Source organism: Elgaria multicarinata, chromosome 7, assembly GCF_023053635.1.
Source record: "Elgaria multicarinata webbii isolate HBS135686 ecotype San Diego chromosome 7, rElgMul1.1.pri, whole genome shotgun sequence".
Classification (NCBI taxonomy): Eukaryota; Metazoa; Chordata; class Lepidosauria; order Squamata; family Anguidae; genus Elgaria; species Elgaria multicarinata.
The window spans coordinates 40,162,385-40,187,149 of NC_086177.1; the positions used below are offsets into that span (position 1 = coordinate 40,162,385).

General features: G+C 40.2%; 1 protein-coding gene across 1 annotated transcript in view; it reads right to left on the bottom strand.

The window, feature by feature from the left end:
* The window catches only part of RIPOR2 (RHO family interacting cell polarization regulator 2), a 90,987-nt gene extending 67,118 nt beyond the window's left edge, over positions 1-23,869 (bottom strand). Inside the window, exon 1 of the mRNA XM_063130458.1 lies at positions 23,788-23,869. Coding sequence (XP_062986528.1) covers positions 23,788-23,857 — 70 coding nt within the window. The 5' untranslated portion in view covers positions 23,858-23,869. The remainder of the gene's footprint in view (positions 1-23,787) is intronic.
* Between the last annotated feature and the right edge of the window lie 896 nt (positions 23,870-24,765).

Below are 24,765 nucleotides of genomic sequence, written 5' to 3' on the forward strand. Positions count from 1 at the left end.
CTTTTCAGTGAATTTTGCTCAAAATGTGTAACTGTGCGCAGGGTTTCTTCAAGCTCTTTCAAATACCATTAGTGTGCTACTGATAATGACAAGGTTGTCAAGAGGCACTCGGAGCGCTGCAAGAGGTTTCTGTTATATGGACTTGTGAAAAACAGCAAACAAACCAGGACCTGTCAATTACACTTACAAGACTATAACATTCCAAAGTCCGGAACAAGCCTTTTTACTTGACATAATAAGGGGCATCTGGCAATGCTTTAATGGGTTGAAACAACAAGAGCCAGTTTTATCAGTGCAGCCACATACAACATAATTGTTGATGGTGGGGTGAGTGGGAATCTACACTGAAAATACAGTCATGATTACTACTGCCCCTCATATGGATTTCAAATATTTGTTTCTTTTTCTTCACATAGTACCTGGGCTTCCAGGCAAAATGGCTTATCCAAGTATCCACTAGCTAGTGTTCAATGTAAAAAGGCAAGTTTGATAAACTCAGCAGAATCTTGTTACATTATTAACTATGTAAATTATTAGTGTTAAACACCAGCTATTTCTTCTCATATTAATAAATATGTCCATATTTTACTCTTACATACGTGCTCTTACTCAGAATAGTCATAAGACTTATGATTCTGCAACATTCAAAAGAAAATAATCATATCAAAGATTTTAGAATGTTGGATTAATTAAGTAACACATGCTATGCCACAGTGACAATATTTCCACACTTTATTCCCTTACAGAAACTGACATCCAAATGTCACAATGAACAGTGTTGAACTGAAACATTCTGTAATAATTTTATAACCAGGAAGAGATGCTACAAAATACTACCACAGCACAGGACAATATCCAATACTACAATATTTAAAAGGAACATGCAAGAACGTTAGTCTTCACGAGTCAGAAAACTAAGCGGGGAGAAGGGGGGGAAAAAGGCACCCACCTAAATGCACAGATTCACAGTCATAGTAGGGAAGTTGAATACACTGGTTTGCGACCCCAAAGTTCCTCTTCTACAGTCGATCCTCATAAAAGTAGCAGTAGGATCTGAGTAGCAGTCTGTACCGCTATCTAGTTGCAGCCAGTCCTGGTTTAGTTTGTGTTTCTGATTTAAATGTGTGTGTGTGGGGGGGTGTCTGTTGGGAGGGAGGTAAAGAGGAGAGAGAGAGCAGCACTTACTAGCTTGTGCTCAGTCATTAGCTGCTCTGACTCACTCTTCTGCCAGCAGAAGCATCAGCGATTCTGTTACCCTGGTAAAGTTACAGTAGCGAGGAGAGGGAATGTGTGTGAGGAGAGACAAGAGAGACAAGGGGGTCGGGGTAGTTGCAGTTTCTGTCTCCAGCGTCATTTGTGCTGTGACTATAAAGATCAGTGAAACAGCTGCTTGTCAGAGAATTAACTAGCTGCTATAGGTGAGGAGGGCTTTTCCTTTCCTTCATTTGATCACCCCGGAATTCTTGTTTCCTCTGCAAATATTTATGTAATGCAGACCCCACCCTCCCCCACCCCATATCTCAGTGGAGCCTTGAGTTTATTTTTTACACTCTGGTGAGAGGGGATGCCACGGCAATCCGCCAAGTTAAATTTCCAACGCAGACATTGTTGTTCCAGTGGTGAAGGCAGACAATTATTTCAAACCTTCCTTGTGTCCAATTATAGCTGATTATTATTTTTTGATTGGGGGAATGCACAACCTTTACTAATTCAAGTGAAGAAGAGATGGAGGGGGGGTAACAGAGACTGAAAGAGTATCAGAATTCACATCAGAGTATGCATCTGTAATACAAACAACAAAGAATGTTGTAGCACAGTGGTCTCTAGTCCACAAATGCATATCCTACAATAAATCTGTTAATTTTTAAGGTGCCATGAAACTCTTTCTTTCTGCTTCAACAGGCTAACAGAGCCACTGCTCTGGAAGTTATTACCACAGAAGGTTGCGGCAGTACGTGCATTTTGGTATTATCACCCACAACTAGTGCAGCTAGTCACATGTTATGCACAACTAAATCTGGATCATGACTTGTTGTGCTTATATTCTGTCACTAGTGTCACCATAATGTTTGCTTTAACATTACCTTCAACAGCATTGTAACGGTACCTAGTGATTGTACACAGCATTTGCCTTCATAGAACAATTGTCCATTGAACAAAGAGTGTCTTTAATGTAACTTTCTATTACTATTGATTATAGGACAGCAAGAATACCTCTAGTTCTTTGGGAACATAGTGAAGTTAGTTTAGACAAACAAGCAACCACATGGAAGAAACAGTGGTTTGAGAACTTTTCTCCCTTTTAATTTATAGTCTGAGTGCTAGGAAAACGTAGTGGGTGGGATTCAATGGTGGCTGTCTGCCAGTGGAACAGAAACTGCTAGCGGAAAGGATTTCCCCTGCCTTCTGCAGCCCCCTGAGCACCCACCAAATACACACTGGAGGTAGAGCAAGGGGAAGTACACTTTGGGACCGGATTTAACCCAGTGACTCCACAGAAGAAGTGCACTCTTCAGGGAAAACATGCTAACTTGTGCGCAACAACTGCACTTCTCAGTACAAAATCCATGAGTGCCACAGCAGTTGTAAAGGACACATACACACATTACTCACCCACTTCTCTCTTTAAAATGCACAGAAGTACCTGAATGGCCACAATGAGTACAGAATGCTGGACCAGATAGACCCTTGGGCCCTTTCTACACCTAAGGATTATCCCAGGCAAATGGAGGGATCGTCCCTGCCTGCTCCCGGGAGTTCCTGTGTGTCATTTGGATGCACAGGGATGATCCTGGGACGATCCCAGGAAAAAAGGCAGGTGTAGAAATAGCCTTGGTCTGATCCAGCATGGTCTTTCAAGTATTATAAGTAGTGACTGTGAAAGCACTGGCTGCTTGATATATCCTTGTGTTGTTTTTAAAACAAACTTCAATGCACACATGTGCCCTTCAAAACAGAAGTGTATTTTGATCTCACATTGATGTGCATTTTGATGTGTACAGTGATGAAAAAGACACATCTTCCAAAATCTGTATTGTCCTGCCCAACTACAGAAGTGTTCACTTGCCAATGCTTTAATAGCAACAATAAGGCTAACCTCCCCTTTAGCCCTGCCTTGTTTGTTTACACTTGCATTTATTTTATGTTTTAACTCTCCTAAACTAGAGTGTTCATCTAGTCAGATTTTTTTTAGAAGAGGGGCACCAACCCCTTCAAACTGTTGCCAATAAAAAGATCGCCATAGGAGACTCAATCAAAACTTAAATACACCTGGGGCATGTTTGATCATGAAGAAGCTTAGCTCTGGACTAACCTTAAAACCACTTTCTTGTCATTTAAAAGCATTGCTTCCATTAATAAAAGAAGCTCTGGCAGGCTTGTTTTTGTGGGACTGCTGAAAGTATATGACATTTTAAAGCTGCTAATTGTGTGCCTTGATATGCCTCAATTTACTATTTGACTTGTACAGCATGTATCCAACATGTACAGACTTTCCTTGGACTACTCATCTTTCAAGCAGCTTTGGAATGGTAGTGCTGTTTGTCTCCCAACTTTGCCTCTATCCTACCTGAATGCATGACCTACAAGGTATTCTGGGGTGGGGCGATCAGTATAGTTTTGCAGTAGCAAATGCAGAACAGCAATACTCCTGTTTCTTCCTTTGCTCCCTTTCTTTAGAGTTGCATCCTGTCAAAGTCCAAGAAGCCTCAACAGCTCTGCAACAAACATCTGGATGCAATGTTGACTAGCCCTAACCTGCTGTTCAGTGTTCCCAACAGAGAGCTTCATTTGAAAGAATCACTCATTTCACATGTATCTTGTTTTGCTAATTCAGTAGAAAATGCCAGAAAATGCTGCCTCTCTCCACAATTAGACAGGCATAAAAGCTCCTATTGTATTGCTACTGTAATAGTACTACTATACCTATGAATTATTCACTCTATTGAAGAGTAATCTGCCATTGCATTAAAAATAGGTCACCAAGAATGCTGCCAAGTGCATGTAGTGAGAAACACGAAAGCATGGTTTGCCTAGGGCAACTGAAGGAAAGCAGGCTTGCCAAAGCCAATCTGTGTTATAATTAACCCTGAACTATATTACATTTGCATTAATGCAAATGGGATCTTCTATGCTAACATTACCGATACAAGATTTGAATGCTTTGCCCCTTCAATCACACCAGTCCCCAAAAGCATCCTACACTAAGACTTTGCCATCTGCACTAATAATAGGAGTTGAATCCAGGTTATGTTTGTTGCAATTAGGTCCCGTTGAAATCAATGGAGCTTCAGTTAAATCACAACTAACTTTTTATACTGACCCAGTTAACAAGTAATGGCAGCAAACCGTGGGTTAATTAATTAACCCATGATTTGCTGTGGCACACAGTAAGGTACATGATACTATTTCTTTAAATATACAGCCTCTGATTGGCCCAATCAGAGATTGCTGCCTGTCACCTGAACCTAGGCACTCTGTGTTAATCGTGGATTAAACAAACTAAAGTTAACCTACAGTTAGTTGTTAGGGTAACTTTGGGTTGTTTAACCCATGATTTACCCATAGTATCTGGGTTTGGATGTCATGGAGTAACCTCTGATTGGTCCAAGCAGAGGTTCAATATAGGTGGTAGTATGTTTGCAAAATGCACCACAGGAAATTGTGGTTTAATTAATTAATAATTCCTACCATTACATCCAAGCAAGCCCATTGATTTTCATGAGAACTGAATGCAAGTAACTTAGGATCCAACACATTATTTTCTCTGGGGCAACAACTTGTTATTAATTCTCATTAAACTTTGGGAAATGTGTGACAGGAATAGCAAAGGCATGGAAAATATATGCTAACATTCCCCAGAACAACAACAACAACAACAACAAAACTTAATAATATATTATTATGTTTCCTACTGCTACATTTATTGTTAGTACTAACTACTAGTCCTTTTACAACTTCATTGGCTGCCAGTCCAGGTCCGGGCCCAATTCAAAGTGCTGGTATTGACATTTAAAGCCCTAAACGGTTTGGGGCCAGGTTATCTGAAGGAACGCCTCCTCCCATATGTACCTACCCGGACCTTAAGATCATCTACAGGGGGCCTTCTCCGTGAGCCCCTGCCAAAGGAAGTGAGGCAGGTGGCTACTAGGAGGAGGGCTTTCTCCGCTGTGGCACCCCGGTTGTGGAACGAGCTCCCCAGAGAGGTCCGCCTGGCGCCTACACTGTACTGCTTTCGTCGCCAGCTGAAGACCTTTTTATTCACTCAGTATTTTAACACTTAATTTTAACTTAAATTTAAATTTTACTGTTTTAACTCTGTATTTTAATCCTATATCAACTTTGCTGTGTGGTTTTATCCTGGTTGCGCTTTTTATACTGTATTTCGTAATTGTGTTTTAAACTGTTGGGTGTTTTACTGTGGTTTTAATTTTTGTGAACCGCCCAGAGAGCTTCGGCTATTGGGCGGTATAAAAATGTAATAAATAAATAAATAAAATAAATAAAAATAAATACTGTCAACATTTATTTATTTATTTATAGCACAGCCTACCCTCACCAATTGATACTTCACACAATATTATAAAATGCAACTGTCACTAAATGCAGTAAAAACACAAAGAAAAAGAAAAAGCAGACACAAAGGATGAACCATCACTAAAGCCCCTAAAATTACTAAAATGTTGTGATTTATGGTGCACCATTTTTGTTTCCCATTGCTGCCAATACATGAATGAAGTCATTCAAATTAACTGGAGTTGCAAATAGTGTGTTTTGTGTCACTGGCCATTCCTGGTGCTATTTCTCCTCCCCCATTCCCAACTTTTTTTTATGGCAGAAGAAAAGAACTCACAAGTGGGCTTGATAGAACCGTACATTCCAATTTCTGTAATGCTTAGCAACAAGAGAAGGCTGGAGCAGTCTTTGTACACTATGTGTGTGTGTCTCTCTCTCTGTGTAGAGTGAGTGAGTGTTCTTTAATTAATATGCCTAGAAAGCATCTGGAGACCTGTTATGTTTTGTTTCAAGCGTCAAAAGTCAGATATGTATAAAGCTTATCAATGCAAGTGATAATGCTACAGGTACTAAATCCTCATCTTTCTTCCCCTGGAAGAAGCAGAGGACTGCTCCATTGTGTGTATATAATTAGCTTCCGGGAAGCCTTTTGCTGTGTATTTCATTCTGTCAGAGTTATATAAATCAGGGCTGTGTGTTTTCTGACCATTTATTCTGAGCATGGCATATATTACAGAATCATATAGATCCCCAAGCCTTGAAAATCTCAGCTTTTAAAAATAACTCAGCACCACCCAACAAAAACAAGTAAGATTCTAGCCCGCAAGGTTCTAGGAAAAGGCTTGAAAATATGAAAGCAGATGCTAAGGGATTGATGGAAGGATACAGTGGTAGGAACATTGCAATCTTCCTAGTCATTTCGTCTTGGGTGCTGCTTGTTCCCTTCTGTCCTGCTTTTCTACCTAGCAGGTTGTTGCAAACAACAACAACAACAGTGCAATTTTGCAAGGCTATAAATTACCAATGGGCAAGGTACCTAACAGCACAATCCTATGAATGTCTATTGAGAACTCTTCCGGAATTCAATAGGACTTCCTTCCCAGTAAATATGCACAGAATTGCAGCCTAGAATAATGTGGCTAAACTGAGATGTTTAGGAAAGGAGGAAAAAATAGGTTTAGAACTGAGATGAAAAACGCAATGAAATAATATTAAATATCAGCAATCACTCTGGCCTCTCTGATAGAACTAAGTGGTACTACTGGTTTTATTTTCTCATGTATACAGTATACTTACTACTGGTGGTACACTGCTAGTAATAACTACAAGAGAAAGAAACAACAGTTAACTACAGACATTATGGGAAGTCATGCTATCTCTCCCTTGGCTTGAGATTCTGAAACCGAGAACAGAATTAACTAAACTTGGCAACAATCTTTCAGTAGAACTGAGAGCCTATTGTGAAATGAAGGCTGCATGAAACATCCTGCATGTGATCATTCTGGATGAGGGCTTCTCTAAATTAGTGATTTATAGCACGCTTGTAACTGACCCCTCACAGAAGTTTTGCGGGTCAATTACAGGACGCTGTCAACCTCCAGTGCCTCTCTTGTACTTTCCAAGGATTTCCACAGCTTAATTTGAAAGCGAAATAAACTAGAAACAAAAGGTCCAATTTTCAGTTTCAGCATGAAAAGAGGAAATTTTGCTATAAGAAAAACCACAGTGCCATCTTGTGACTGTATAAATGAAACATGTAGAATTCATGGCTAAAGGGGAGAGGGGAAGAGAAGCATATGTAAAGGAAGCATGTTGTGATCATAGGACGAAATATGTAAAGGGAGCATGTTTTGATCATAGGACTGCAGAAAAGTTGTGGGATTTTCCCTAGTGTAGAAATGCTCTCAGTAGCATGCAGCACTGCTCTCCACACAGTTCTGATGCATTGCATTGGGAGTTTGTACACCAGTCACACCATGAATGCTCCAGGTACATTGCAGGACTGCAGTTAAAAAGACACCTTGGGGAGGATATTTCAAGTAGTTCCCACATGAGTGGCATAATATGTAGAGCACACCAATCCTATAAGAGTACTATCTCCCCCACCACTTCAGATCTAGTATATGCTTCGATTGCTTCAATCAATTTCTAGTCTTAAATTGTTGAAGAGAAAAAAGCCTAGTCCTATCCCCCCTTCTTATCTCTGTGTACAGAAGCAGGTGGTGTGGTAGTGGAACAACTGGATAGTTCCACCCTGTTTAAGTCTACCACAAGGGAAAATACCCTTTCCAGAGCGCCTAGCTGGTACAAGCCTGCAACAGCATTAAATGGTAGGCAGACACTTTGCAGTACTTGTGATTAGGCTCAACACAGGGGCAGTTGCCTGGCCCCCAACTCCACCTTGAAAATATCCCCTGCAACGTGCCTCATAAGAGTTCCTTCACAGAACTGGAGCAGTATTTAGTGCAGCAGGAAATTGCAATGCCCAGTTACACTGGAACAAGGGAAAAGAGCTCTCTGCTAGATGACTTCTAGTACTGGCATTTTGGTATCCGGACATATTTATTTACTTATTTATTACATTTATATACCGCCCCATAGCTGAAGCTCTCTGGGCAGTTTACAAAAGTTAAAAACAGTGAACATTAAAAACAAATATACAAAAATTTTAAACCATCAAAAGCATAAAACCAACAATATCCATTTAAAACAACTATTCATGTTTTACTGCTTTAGCACAGAAGGGTTTTAGGCTCCACCTCTTATTCATTTTGCTCTAAACTTGCCTTTAAGAACGCAAATTTAATGAATTCATATGGTTGGCCTACATTTGTCTTTGCTTCAGCATAGTCAGGGGACGAGGGGCTCCAGATGGAAGAGGGTTGTACAGGTACAACACACCCAATTCTTTTTTTAGGAGAAACTCATTATTACTTTCTTTGGTTTTAAAGAAAATCAGTCAGAATATGCCCACAGCTATGCATTAAACTATCAAAGCTTTCCATACAGTGACACTGCATACAATGACGTCATTTTACCTGTTGGAACACAAGAGATTAAAAATAAATGAATAGACAAGGCAGCATTTGAAATAATCCATGTTATTTATGTTCTTGGCATGGATGAATAGAATCACTTTTCTAACTTATGACCCCAATGCTATTATCAGCATTTGAAGCGATTAGTGTCAGCAACCACTATGCTAATCATCAGCTTGCGTTCCTATTAAACTAACCTTTCTTGCTTTATGATAAGTGGTGGGAATGGAAGGAGACATTTAAAGAGGAGAAGGCAAGAAGAAGCATGGATGCTTTATTCAGCTGGCTATATATTGGGGAGGAGAATGGGAGGTGTTGTGGCTCAGTGGTAGAGCATATGCTTTGCATGCAGAAGGTCCAAGATTTGATCCCTGGCATCTCCAGGTAGGGCAGGAAAGATTCCTACTTGGAACTCTGGAGAGCCACTACCACTCAGTGTTGGCATTATGGAAGCAGATGGACTAACGGTCTGTCTCACTACAAGGCAGCTTCCTATGTTCCTATTAGTGGAAGGGAGGCTAGCATAACTGGTACAGTATAGTACGAGGACCAAGACAATGGGGCTGCCTACACGGCAGGGGGTTGCTGCTGCGATAAGTAAAACGCTGTGCTTTTGCTGCTTCGGGGTGGCGGGAACTAATCCCAATGCAGCGGCAAGAGTGCAGGATTTCCGGTGGCCAAGCCTACCCCCTGCCTGGGCGGATGGCAACCAATCAGGGGCCGCCATCCGTCCGGCCACACCTCCACTACAACTCTGGAACAGGGATAAATGGAAGATGCACTGTACTCACCTCGCTCCAGACAAAAAAGTCAGGGTAAGTCCCTGTCTTTTTTTCTTCACAAGCCCTGTGATGGCTATGAAGTGGCTGCTGCATCATATAATCAATGCATTGCCACTGCATACCCACCCGGGGGCTTTCTGTGCATATGGATAGCCCCCAGGACCTATGAGGAGAAACACTGAGAATTGCTTAGTGAAATTATACTATCCTGTGGTCTGTTAAACTATATAAATAAAGGCTACACCATTTCACCCTAGGTAAGCTGGTATGCATGAGGAGTCATTTTTCTCTACATGTCTGGGAATGCTAGTATGTGGGGGGGCAAACTGGGTTTGGAGGCAGAAAACAACTTTGCAGACAGTTGAAGGGGGTATGAAATACGTTCACATTCCAATGTCATGTCTAATAAGCAGGTTTTGTAGTGCTTCAAATACTTGCAATGCCTACTTACTCAGAGAGAATACTGAGATGAGTATGTACATATGGAACAGTGATTGGCTGAATCAGACCACCCTCAACCATTTTAAAAATGGTGTATCCCCAGTGGTGTAGGTGGAGCAAGGACTCGTAGGGTTGAGATGCTGAGGTGTTTTGATTAGCAGGGACAATGATGCCATCTGCCAACCTCCTCAGAGCTGTCTGTTCCCCTCTGAGCTAAGTTCAGAGGCTTCTAATCATTCCCACAATTTTGTTTATGAGGACAAAAAAGTGTGTTAAAAGTCCTACAACTCCCAGCATCCCCAGCCAGCCATGGTCGCTAGGGGATGCTAGGAGCTGAAGAGCTTTTTTTCTGTTGAAATATGCATAGGATTGTACCTTTATGCCTTTTTATTTTTTAAATTCTTTTTACCATTTATCTTCAGCAGTAAAGATTCTACAACTAGAACTATGCAACCTAATTAACTAAGAAAGTGGTTTTTGATGTTGAGCTAACGCAGATAAAAATAACCATTTGCTTGTTAATATATCCATAAGATAAGATAATAAAATTATACTGCAAGATGCTAGGTAAGATGATTAAGGCACACTTTTTAAATTAACTATAAATGCTTATCTTAATTACTTAAACCATATCTTTCCATCTTTACTTTTTTAAACTCTACTCAGGGTGTTTCTACAGCCGTGAAATAAAAAGAGAGAAAAAGGCTAAAGAGTGAAAGAGGATTTATTATATGGCCTACTTATGTTAAACATACTCATTCCTCAGGATTTTAACTCAAAGACTTTTAATAAACATATGGGGATTTTTTTTTATAGAATATTGAATCTGAAAACATAGTTTAATTGAAAATCTCAAGAAGGCACATGTTACAGCTTGACGGGCATTAAGCACAAGCTCAGAAAAGTCAAATGTGGTGGCAAGCAGCACAGTTTGGTACATGTGCAGCATAATCAAAGAGAAGTATATAAAAATATTCACATCTCTGTATATGATTTTCTTAAATTACTAGTAAAACAGATTGCAACCCTAACTCCCAAAAGCTGATGGCTAGAGGAGGTTAGGAGGATGCATTGGTGCCCATCCACAGTCTTCTGCTGCAGAGAGGACTGCTACCAAGGAGGGTTGCTGACATGATGGAGACTCCACCACTTCCAGGTGAGCGGACAGCTGCCGCTGGTCGTGTTTGTCCCAGAGCTGGTAGCAAGCCAAATGGCCTGAAACAGAGTGTTTTGTGGGTGGGACAGAGAAGGATTTTCCTGAGAAGAATCCACTCCAGGCCTGTAAGATGCAACAGTCTTGGCGCTGGCATATCTAATCATCTGCACCAATCCCTAACTCAGTGGCAAGGGAATTGGAAATTCAAGGGTCTGCCATCGCCTCCCCACTTTCCACCTGGTTGGCGTGAGCCAGCAGAGATAGAGACAGGATGGGAGAGCTGCCTCATCACTCACCACTGGCCCCACTCACAAATGCTCTGCCAATGTAGCATTTTAATGTATTCGATTTATATATATTAGCTGACCCTTTTGATTCGCTCTACATTCATAATATCAAAAAGTTGCAGATGTAACGATTTGGGGGCTGCCTGAAAATCAACCAAACACTTAAGAACAATGAAAAGGGAAGGTGGACATTTTTATTGTCTTAAGACTTTGCTAGTTTTAAATGATTTTATGCTGGTTCACATTGATGCGTTTATGTCTTTGGTTCGTTTTATGATGATTTTTGTTATGATTTTTCTATTTTATTTTTGATGTGCATTGGCATGGAAACTGCCTTGGGAGGGCATTTGCCCCAAAAAGTGGCTACTAGGATGAGGGCTTTCTCTGCTATGGCACCCCAGCTGTGGAATAAGCTCCCCAGAGAGGTCCGTCTGGCACCTACACGGTACTCTTTTCGTCGCCAGCTGAAGACCTTTTTATTCTCTCAGTATTTTAACACTTAATTTTAACTTAAATTTAAATTTTACTGTTCTAACTCTGAATTTTAATCTTACATCAATTTTGCTGCGTGGTTTTATCCTGGTTGTGATTTTTTATACTTTATTTTGTATTTGTGGTTTTAACCTGTTGGTTGTTTTATTATGGTTTTAATTTTTGTGAACCGCCCAGAGAGCTTCGGCTATGGGGCGGCATAAAAATGTAATAAATAAATAAATAAATAAATAAATAAATAATTTTAGATATTTTAAATACAACGAGTAAGTCCCATTTTAAAATCCCATATATATGTTAAGTTCTACCACTAAGCCAAGCAAACCCTGATTCTGAGCATTTCTTCACCAGGCTAAAACCCTGCAACTTTACCAGAGATTCTGCTTCTGGATTCCATGCAGGATTACAATTAGCTCCTTTCTACATGTTTTTTTTCTTTTCTTTTTTTCTTTGTCAGAAAGTTCTATATGTTTCATTCTAAAGCCATCAGATAGTGCTATAGTATTATTTGCGAAAAAGCGCCGTTTCATCAATACACCTCCCATTCATAGTGGGAGGAGGGAAAACGCCAGACTTTCATCATCATGAAAAACAACGCAACAAAGCGAGTAGTGCTCTGGAGGATGACGACGTTGTGTATAGGACCCATAAACATCCATGAGTAACCAATCACGAGTGCACAATAAATGTCTCATGTAGAAACAGCATCAGGCTTGTTGAGCAGTGGACTGGCTTACTTCATATCCCACTTACAGTGCAATTATATGCATGTCTGCTCAAAAGTAAGTCCCTTTCAGTTCAATGGGGCTTACTCCCAGAAAAGAGGGTATAGGATTCCAGCCTTAATTTTAATCTGAGAAAGTCTCTTCTCACCCAATCCTGGCCAATAGTGGTGGAACAATTCCTCAATGCTAAGAGGACAAGTGCTTTCTCAAAGTCTAGGGTTCTGAGACTTGGGAATTCTTTAGTAATGGCTGAAAGCATATTTTGGTAATGGGAATTGGAGATAATACTCCATTAGCAGATAATGGTCTAATAGGAAGGAGACAGATTCAATCACCACAATTTAGGAATTATTTCCAGAGGGTTAGCTGGGTCACTTTTTTTGTAACAAAAATAGAGTCTTGCAGCACCTTAATAATTTAACACATTTATTATGGCATAAGCTTTTGTGGACTACAGTCCACTACTTCATCAGATGTATGAACTGTTTCCTGAGTTACCAGTATACATTCACATGTTTGGGATGGGTGGGAATTTTCAAAAGTGAAGTCACTACCACCTCAATCACGTTTCAGAAAATTTCCTAAGAAAAATCTATTTCAGACTGGAAGTGAATAGTTAGTCTTCTGGACTTTTTTAGGAGGATATTTTAAGGAGAGACAAAACATTTTTACCTGTTATTGTTGTTTTTGGAGTAAACTAATCATATGTAACAAGATTGTCATTCTGCACTGGTCATTCCTATTACACCATGGAATTTATTGGTGAAGGAGGGACTGGGGAAGGTTAATTGCAAAAGGACTTTACTAGAATTCAACATAGCACTGAACTTGTTGCACAAATTTGTCACTGTGTTACTTCCTCTTAGCTAAGAGGAGAGGAAGGGAAAAAAGCAAGCAATGGCACAAGTACATATTGCAACACCATTGCAATTTATGTAAGCTAGATTGCACTTATATTTTTGGATTTCTCAGAGGAGACTTCCCACCACACATGAATCTTGGAAGATGCTACCATACCCACACCCTGGTCATGACACATGAGATGGTTTTACTTTGTCGGTAACATGTAAATCAATGCGCTTCCATTTTTGACATTTACAATGTCAGGTGGAAGGCTTCAAGACCAACACTCTCCTTATGTGGTAAATATCAGCTGTCAACATATGGAGGATCATCCATAAAATCTATTTACCACTGAAATTGAAGAGGTAAGATAACTTAGTGATGGCTTCACTGCACTGAAAGTGGCTATGTGGAATTTCAGCTTCAGATACCTAGCAGGTGGTGAGCCAAATTAAAAACATGATTGGAATGGAGAAGTTAAATTTTCAATTCCCAGTTATCTTCTTAAGGCTCTGTCTCTCCTTTTTTGTTTCTTTCTAGTTCCCTTGGCATTTATTCCTCCTTTATTAAGATCACACCTCAAAAATATTGCAGACTCCAAGACTTTTGGTTATCTACAACAACTTCAGACACTTAACTGTTTTGGACATAAAGTTCACAGCTTCCTAAACCATGACTGATGATGCTGGGAATAAGCATTGGGCCCTTGTGCTCCTCCCTCATTCTCCCTTTTGTGTACCAGCTTTGACACAGTGGTCCTGTTCTCTTTAAACCACAGTTCCCTGTTACATCTGAAACAAGGAACAGTAGTTTAATGTCAGTTTACTAACCAGGATCTTAAATCATGATATGATCCTAGTTTAAGATCATAATAAAACAATGTTGAACCTAAGTTTAATTGCTTATTAAGCTGGGAAACATGATGTCCAAATTGGCCCACTATGTCCAAACTTGTAGGTATCACGAAGACATCTGGCTGGCCACTGCTGGAAACAGAATGCTGGACTAGATGGACCCCTGGTCTGATCCAGCAGGGCTCTTCTTATGTCCTTTATGCGCATAGAAGCCTTCTCTTCCAACATGCCAACATTTCCACATGTTGCCCTGAGGAGGAATAGATGTAAAGTGTACATCAATCCTAACTTACACCCAAGACATATCAGTGGAACGTTTATCCTCCCAAAAGACAACTGAAAGCAGTAATTCTGAAACTGCAAGGGCACATTAGTATGCAGTAAAATAACAGTTAGTGTGCCATGATAAATTAATTAAATAACCCCCATTCCAATCTGCTGGAGCTATAATTCTGGTTTGTCTTTCTACCGGATGTCACTAGACCACTCAATCAGTCCTGATGCAAATATGCAACAGAATGATATGGCTTTAAAGGGAGGCTTACTGGTGCATCTCTGAAGCTCTTGTAGGAAGACATGCCCAGGGCATTGACTGATGCAGAGATCCAGGGGATTGGAGTAAGTGTAATTCTTACAATATAGATTCTACAAAGAAAAATGTTTCAGGTATGAGTGTGAAGTGCACCTCCAATTTTAATTCAGAAAAAGGATAACACAGATCAGATGTCTGCAAATCACTGGTCTAACACCTTCCTTAGAATTCCATCATATCTCCTACCACTAATTCAACCTGAAACTTTCTCAGATAAGCAGTAGCATCCTTGATAATCACATTTTACGAAGTAAGAAGACTCTAAAGGTCACAGGTACAGAGAAAAGCTACAAACCACCACTTAACTCCAAAGATCCCCCAGAAATATGAAAACCAATTGATTCCTGGCAAAAAATCAAATTGCTGGTTACTGTCTTTAATTCTCTAAATGGGTTGAGTTCATACTACTTAAGGGAATGTTCCTACCATATGAGTTTGTCAGAACTTTTTGATCTTGAAATTGATGTCAATCAGAAACTGAACTTGTGTCAGCAATGTGATGCAACTGCAAAAAAGGCTACTGCAATTTTAGGTTGCATTAATAAAACCACAGTTTCCAAGTCAGAAGATGAAACAGTTCCACTTTATTTTGAAATATTCAGACCTCAGCCAGAGAACTGTGCCCAGTTCTGTATTATTATTATTATTATTATTATTATTATTATTATTATTATTATTAATTATTATTATGAATTATTCCCTGACTTTTTTCCTCTTGCAAGGAACTCAAGGCAGCTTACATAGTCAATCTCCTCTCCATTTTAACTTTTCAACAACCCTGTGAGGTAGGTTAGAGTGAGGCCTTAGCTAGACCAGGCTATATCCCGGGGCACCTAAACCCTCTAGATGTGTTGGACTACAACTACCATCATCCCAAGCCAGCAGGGATATTATGGATGGGGAGGATGGGAGATAGGCCAGCACATCTGTAGGGCTCCAGGTTGAGATAAGCTGCATTAAGGTTTTCTCCTCCATTACACAGATGATATGATGTTATGAGTTGGGGCCTCTACTTGAATGCTTAATCATGCAGAAACCCAATTTTGGGATTTCTCTGCCCTTTCTGAGTGTGAAAAATTATGTGGTAGAGTCTCTCTCCATGCGGCTTGGCAATCAGTTGGAGACACAATCTCAGACAGCACATTGATCTCCATGTTTGTGGAGGAGTGTATCATTCCTCCACAATATGAAGACCACAAGTGATATACGAAGCAGGACAAAGTTTGTAAAGACATTTTTTGAAGAAAGTCTATGTTTGTATGCATGTAAAGCCCCCTCAAGGACCAGCCTCTTTCCCAGCAAGTGTATGTAAAGGCAGGGAGACATAGGCCATGGCTAGACCAGGCCTATATCCCAGGATTGTCCCGGGATCATCCCTGTACATCCAAATGACACACAGGGGATCCCGGGAGCAGGCAGGGACGACCCCTCCATTTGCCTGGGATAATCCTTAGGTCTAGCTAAAGCCACAAAGGGCTTTCTTCATATCTTCACTCTGTGGGAAGGAAGAGGAAGAGAGTACAGGAAGATACTCTGAAACTGGTAGTGGGAAAGTCCTAAAAGAGGAACATTGCCTTCTCCAGAGCTCCAGATTTCTCTCAAGGGGCCTATATTCAGCAGGGACTTATAAAAATCTGTTATGAAAAGCACATTCTGCAGGAAATCTCAGTTGCCTTGGTAATGAACTGCAGAACATTTTCTTTTCATAGGAGCCCAGGGTGTTCCATATGCATTCATGTTCCTTGGGTATGTGATATAAAATAAAGGGTTAGGCAGAATGGTGATGAGCTGTGAAAGCTTTCAGGAGAAATTGCTCTCAGCCTCCCATCAAGTAGAATAATTTTCACAATGGACTGCCATAGAATCAATGCCAAAGGATATATGGTAACATTCCAGTGGTCTCGAGAGAATGAAAGATGATAGAATAATTTAATGTGAAGGTGTGCCTATTAAAAAAAATAACACTTAACACAAGTTCTCACAAAATGCATAGAATCTGAAATATTTATATGCATTTTAAATCATGAAAAATGCAAAATTTGGAGGAGGGGTTAAACATTGATTGATGAGATGCTTGCTTGATCATTGTTTGGAGGAACAGTTTGAGACCCAGGTGATTCTGTTGTTTTGGAGATGAAGAAAGTTCACCCAAGCAAGGCTACAGAAAAGGTACTGAAAAGAAGCCATCTGTTAAGCATTGGGTTTGATTAAGTTCAAATCGAAATCCTTTCCATGCTCAGCAAAATCAGCCTAAATACTCCTTAGCTTGGTCTCTACAGGGTTTATAATACCATCACGAATTTCTGACAAGTTTAAATATCTGAACTGGAAATAAATAAGCTAGGCTGCAAACCTAAGTAAGCCCCATTGTCGACAGTGGGACATCTGAGTGTAATTCATGGGATTGCATTGTAAGAAGACAGAGGGGAAACCCATTAACTTCAGCTAGTGTCCTGTCAATTTCTCTAGATCACAGTCAGCAACTCACTTGGCCAACAGATGGTTCTGAGAAAGAGTTGTGCGGGAGTGGTGTGCCTGTTCCCCAGCCTGCTTCCCTCAAAGTGGCCTACCAGCATGCTCCTTTGTCAAAGCTGCAATTCCCTCAATATCCTTCTTCCACTTCTGGATTAAAAACAGGAAGTGGCAGTGGGAGGGTGGGAACATTAGCCCAAAGCCAGAACAATCTAAATCTCCTCATGGAATGTTAGGCTCTACAAGAAAGTTGGCATCTCCTACCAGTATGGCCCTCACAGGTGTGGAACATCTGGAAGGCATGAGCCCATTGATTGACGGGAGCTGAAAAAACCTCCCAAAAGACAGATCAGCAATGTTTTTTAGCCTTACCAGAATGCATTTGAGAAGGGCTTACAATAAAATGCGTATAAATTACACTCAGAATCGCAGTATGTTTTTCATCTTTACAAATGAAATTGTATTTTTAAAAACTGCACCTCAATTAAAAATTGGTAGAGACACCAGGGGGAAAAATAATAAAAATGCTCAAGGAGGCTGGCCTGTAGGCTGCCGTTGATCATCACTTCTCTCGAGGATTAAAAAAGACAGACAGCCATTACTGGGTCATGCAATGTGTCTTAGAGGAGAAAAGATATATATAGACATACATTATTTATGTTTTTGTGGTCACTTACAAGGGAAAGCCTGCTTATTATTTCTGTTATCTTTCTGTGCATTTCTATATTTATTGAAGGTTTCTCTTTTAACATGAAATCTTTAACATAGAAATGTTTTGAACTTTTTGAAGAGCACTTCTTTACATTTTCTTAAAACCTCATGAAATGTTAATGATCTTCGCAAACAACCAGTTTATATATATACCAGTGATCACATTATGTATTTCACATCTTTTCCACTAATTTAAAGTAAAAGGACTCTTCACTGTCTTAATGGCAAAGCTATTTATGCCTTTTATATCCAAGAATGAGGCCTCAACCTATAGAATACTTACTGAGCTTCAAAGAACGAATTTATAACACATGGAAAAGAAAAAAACAACTTATAAATTTTTAAACCATACCATCCAAATTACAGACCTGGGGGGGAAGCTTCTCAATAGAAGGCAAAGCAGAACATGTCTGCATGACCCAATAAGCAAATCAGCTCCAGGCAATAAACTACCTGTGGGGATTAGGAGGAGGTCCCAGAGTCCTCTGGAACACCCACCCCAAGGGGACCATACATGTTCAACGTTTGGCATTCAGAAGTTGTAAAAACTTTCCTGGTTCAAAATGCTTTAAATTTATACAAGTGATTTATTGGGTACTTTTATCAGATTATGAATATTATCTGTTTATCAGGGCCCTGCAGCCAAAGATCTAGTTTTTCAAATCAATAATGCAATTATTAGTGTTTCTTAGCTCTGTAGCTCCTAGGCATATCTACCTCTTCTCTCTGTCTATTTTTTCTGGTTTGTCATTCTTCTAAAGACCATTCTTCTAAAGACCTAGGCGGTTTGAAAAGGCTGAGGGCCGGCATATTTTCAAAGGGGAGTGACACCCTATACCACATAATTGTGGGAATTGTAAAGTTAGCCCCAATAAATCTTCAGGGAGTACACAGCAGCCCACATTGGCCACTGACGAAGACCTCTTGTTGAAACGCGTTTGGCCTTTTTCTATGTTGTTTTAGCTATACGTTGGTCTGTGCAATATGTTGTTGCACTTTTAATGCAATATTATTGTTAACCTTTATTTTTGTATATTAAATATTATGGTTTCACTGTATATATATCCTTAACTTTTTGTTGAGTGCCCATTGACATACCATATACCACTTTCATACCACTGTATCCTGCTTGGTGCAGCTCTTGCATTTTATATACTGCTTTCATACCATTTTCATAGTGCAATATCATGTTTGGTAGAGATTATGCCTTAGAGAAGCTAAGCCAATGGAAATGACAGGTATTCCTCTGGCAAATAGACATTCAAGCAAATCACTGCTAGACACTTTTGTCACCACAGTCACCACAAAATCCTATTGTACATTGCAGTTTTTTAAAAAGACATGTTTTGGGGTAGGCATTCATGTCTTCCTGATTATTCTGAAGAAGGAATGTTGGAAAATGCTTTGAATTAATTTAAAGAAGCAAGATACTGGTAATATTAAATAAAATACATAAATAAATGAAAATACTTCTGGGATTTCTGATGGCAAGTTACAGCCTAATTGTTTCCTCAAATATATTTGATGTAAACACCTAGAGTATTTTGGAATGTTGGGAAATCGTGTGTCATCATCATGGAAACAGCTGAAAAACGGGTCATGTAACATAAGAACATCCACACAAGTTACTCAGCTAGAAAAATGGCAAGAATGGGAATAATTAATGCCCTACAGGCAAGTATAGGCCTGGTATTGTGTAGCTGTCTCAGAGGCATTGCAATCATTGCTATAAATTAAGGTCTAATATTAATCCATTTCTATGTCTTAACAGAAGTCTAATAATACTAACACAGATTAACTAAGGTATGTGTTTTTAGGAATCATCCCCACAGATAACTAGAATACTTTTATCATCATTTCCTTTTCTTTGTAACTAGCTGTACCCGGCGTAACATACGCCATTAAATATCATTGCATTTTATTTCTTTATTCAGTCATATATTTCTTTGTAAACACAATTTACAATCTCGTTGTTCTCAGATACAACACTTAATGAAATCAATGATCAAACTCTTGAGAGAGCAACATATGGAGGGCAGCCCGAGCGAGGGAGCGACACGAGTGGGAGAGGGCGACTCGCCCCACCCACCCGGGCGCTCGCTTGCTCACTGAGGCGAAGGCTGGAGAGCTGCTCCTGGCTCAAGTGTGAAAAGGGTGGGAAAAGAGCAAGAGGGCATGCAGTGTGATGCAGCTGGGTGTGGGAGGGTGGTTTTTTTTTGTTTTTTGCCTGCCTCAGCTTGGTTGCTGATTGGCTGCTGGGTCTTATCGAGTCCCAACCGTCATCCCTCCCTCCCCCACCACTCCCCACCTGCGTTTGAGTTGCTGAGCTGTAACAGTGGGGGCCGCGGTTGCTTAGCAACGCTGGAATCTTCACGGAAACATACCTGCATACCCAAGCCTTTTATATATCTAGATAGATAGATATGTCAGAGGTCTGGAGTTGGGTCTCATTGTGCTTAGCTATGTGAATTAACAGAAGAGTTTCTGAGCAAGAGCAGAGCCTATTAACAAATGTTCACCAACATAAAAAATGTAACGGCCTGATGCTTACAAGAAGGATATGAAAACGGGCATTGCTCAATGCATTTCCATACATGTGGAAATTTGACCTAGAGATATTTAAATTGCCAAGTAGAGAAGTACAGAAGTGTTTAGTACATTTTGTTGTAAATATCAGACAGTACCTCTCTCAATAGTACCTCACTCTCTGGTGACTGTCAGAATTCTATGGTGATAGAAACACACACACACACACACACACACACACACACACACGATAACAAACCCTTAGAAAACTTTGAGCAATTACCTCCTGCAGTTTCTTCAGTTCCTGTACCAAACTACTGACTTGTGTAGGTGTTTTCACTTCTGACATTTGCTCGGTTTGAAACCAGAAGTAAGTGCACTTTGTTGATGGGCAAAGTAATTCAGAGTAAGCAATTAGAAACAAACCTTTCCTATCCAGCTGTGTAAGGGCTTATTTTTGTCAACTATTTCATTTCATATCTCCCTCACTGACATGCATACATACATACATACTTGACAACAGGCTAAAGAAAAGGCATCATCAGTTGCTCAAAAGGAAGTAGAACAAAGTTGTTAGTATAATTTGAATTCTTAGGGATTAAGCATATATGACTAAAGAGAATAAAGATGTAGAGGCACCGAATCCCTTGGCATGAATAAACTATATAACAAACCAGTAACTAAAAGCATACACTTCCACCTGTGAAAACTGTTTCCCTACCACCACCTTCTGCAGTAGTGGTGGGTGACTTGGCTTCACAAATTGAGAGACGACATATGTCATACCTCATACAGGAGTATATAAACCTGCTGTATGAAAGATTTGATACACCAGAGTTCTGCTTCTTATTGCAGCATGGAATTGAGTCTCATGCACATCTACATTGAGGACAATTTCTACCAAAATCTTGATGGAAACTGTTTGTCCATCAAAGTTCTGGCTGCTGCAAAACTCTGTCAGTTCAAGATTATCTAACTCTCAAATAAAGAAATGTAGGAATTGTTTGAATTCTTGGCCAGGGCTGGCCCTACTATTAGGCAGAATGGGGAGCAGCATCTAATGTCCCTCTTGCCCCTCTGGCTAGTCTCCTCTATTGGAGAATAGAGCTATGTTTGCCACAGAGCCTGTCCTGGGCTCCCTAAACTTCTGCCTCAGATGCAGTGGAGGATGTTATCCTGTCACCAGCATTGAAGTAAGATTCAACTGCCAATCCAATTGGCTTATGTATGTGGAAGGGAGGGCAACCATCTTGTCCTTTGCTTCAGGCAGCAAAATGTCTCAGACCGGCCCTGTCAGACTGAATTTGTCCACCTGTGAATGAGCCAAGACTCCTCTGTAAACCCGCCATGTTAAGGATGATATTGCCAAGCAAAACTCTGAAATATTTCAGAACAGCCTATTGGTCAGTGCATCACTATAAAACCCAGTGTTTACAAATCTGTATATTATTGATGCAAATTGTACTAATTGACTTACTTTCATAAATGCAGTGGCCTCACTTCTGAGAAAGTTTGTAACTGGCTTTTATCTAAGATATAGCTTCGGCTATTGGGCGGTATAAAAATGTAATAAATAAAATAATAATAATAATAAATAATAAGATATTTACACATGTGATGTCCACACCTGATTTGGCAGGGCAAAGGACAGGGCCCATGGGCCACAGAGGACCCACCTGGACTGACACAGGCATCCTTTTAGGTAAAACATCTGGGTGAAGCAGCTGCCACCATCTTCATCTGCCTAGAATGCCTCTGGGCCTCAATGAAGAGTTCTGATGCATTCTGGGGCAATTAAGATGGTGGCAGTAACTTCTTCACCTAGCACTTTTCTTATTGATGGTGGTAGGCACCAGACTGCCCAAGGTCATCCAACCCCTTCTGCTGTCTGCAGCACCAATGCCCACCCCTCTGCCCCCTGGTAAACTTGCTGGGGAATTTTGCTCAAGCCCTCTGCAACCTGATGCCAGTCCTTCCAATTCAAAGCCCTATGAGTTAGTAAATTACAACTGTCAATTTACAGTTGTTGCAACTGGTAGCCTTCCATACTAATTCACCTGAAGCCAAAGCTGTTGTGATCTAAGAGAGCTGTCACCACTCCTTGTGGCCCCTTAACAAAGGATAAGAAGCATATCGGCTTGGAAAATCCTGAAGTATTATAGCATTTGTGAATTTGCTCATCCATGTGGGTCACGCAAAATTTCTTTACAAATAAATGCCCAGGTTCTGTGTTAAAGGGAATCACATTTTAATTTAGATCCTTCAAACAAAACTGCTTTGCATTTATATGGAGAAATTCAAGCGTTCAAAGCAATTTATATACAAATTGGCATTAATATAGCACTTCCCCTAAGTGCTGCAGATACAATATAGAGCAGCTTCCCTGCTAGTTTGGGATCATAAATCCCACCATCCATTGCCACTGACCATGCCAGCTGGGAGTTGAAGTCCAAAATGTTTGGAGGACATTAGGTTGGGGAAAGCTGCTATAAATTATAGGCCAGTATTATTAGCTGCTTAGATGGGAGACAAAAGCTGAGAGCCAGTGGTTTGCTTGTCTAGAGCCCCACAGTAAGTTCATGACCAAGCTGAGATGTCAATTGGGGACCGCAGCTTCTGACACATTAGACCACAAAGTGCTTTGAGTTTTATACTGACATTCTATGCAAATCCTAATATTTTAAGACATTTTACTATGACAGAACAGCAAAGGAGATGATAAGAATAGATACCATTCTCCATTGTTGCCACCTTTTTTGTAATCTAGCTGAAAATGAATGTGGGTCACTTGGAAAATGCTTTCGTTCTGAAATTGCAGAGACATGATCTGCTTAAGCCAGCAGAGTTGCACTGAAGCTGCTCTAATTTTTCCTACTTGTATCCTGAACATGAAATCACCAGGGCTTGCTAGTGTCAGTACTACTGCTTTAATGATGTGTGGACTGCATGCCACTATAGATCTTCAGTATTCACATCATTGTTACAGTATGTCGCTTTAAAAATCCTATGTAATCCTATGCAGACTGAATAGAGAGTGACTCTTCCTAACGCAACGGGTTCCAGCTCTGAGTAAACATTCATTGGATTTGACGGCAAGAAGTCCATTGCTCTTTTTTGGGCATGAGCTCCCTCTGTAATTAATATGAATCTTATTCATTATTATATTGCATCCACAATTCTTTCATTCCTTTATTTAATAGGGAGAAGGCATCCCTTTGTGGTGAGTTAGTCCCTATAACTTCCCTGGGTCTCAAGAAAACTGGATCCTTTTACTTCAAGAAAAAATAATGTGCTGACACCCTATCTTCAGCCTGTGACACACAAAAGGAGCAGCTTTGTAAGAGATGATTTTACCTTCACAGAAGATATCCTCTGCTTCATCAAGCACAGCCACATCTTCCTCTTCCAGTTGCATCATGGCCATGAGTAAGCTGAACAGCTACTGAACTGAATGCTAAAACTCCTTTCAATATTACAGCAGGGCTATTTCCTTGCACAGGCTTCCTAAATGTTTTGGTGGTGTTGGTGTCAGCTTCCGCCTCATTTACATGAACATAGTAGCTTCTCTTTTTCTTTCTTTTTCTCTCCTCATCTGTAGCTTTTGTGGTTTGAAGTGAAGTATTTCTCTTTATGTAGAAGGACAAAAATGGATGGGCAAATGCAAACTGTTTGGGCTCAGAATGCACAGTGAATTGATTTCACTCTGGTAATCTACTTTTAAAAGGCTCTAGAGAAAAGAGCTCAGTTACATAATTAATGCATTGTTTAAAAGGAGGAAAGTGTGGGTATATTAATTCTGCATTCCCACATTGATTAGAAACGTTTGGTCTTTCATGTTCCGTGAAGTTCAAAAGCTTGCACTTTCTCAAAGAAAAAATGCTCATGTGTATTACAGCATGTAAGGCCACTTCACATGGAAGGCATTTCCATGTCAGAAATTATTTTCAGCTCCTCCCTGCCTCCGTCCCCCCCCCCCATGCAACATCCCCCTGGAGTGAGTGCACTTTTTAATGGCACATACATATGCTGGGAAGCGATAGCCAATCATATGCTCTTGCCATGAAAATCCTACACACAGTTGTCTCCATGCGGCTTGCAAGTTATTTCCTACATGGAAATAGAGCCCAGTTCTTATAAAAGACAATAAATGTGGTACTTGCAGGAAGCCGGAGATTATTTAGTATAATCTTCTGCTTTAAAAGTTAGGTTCCTCCATAAGAATTGCCTTGCAGGGTGAGACCATCTACCCATTGAGATGCTTTCCCACACCTCTGTATTGGGAGCCCATAAAAAGGGCAAGTTGGTGATCCCCCCCCCCCGGCTCTTATTCTT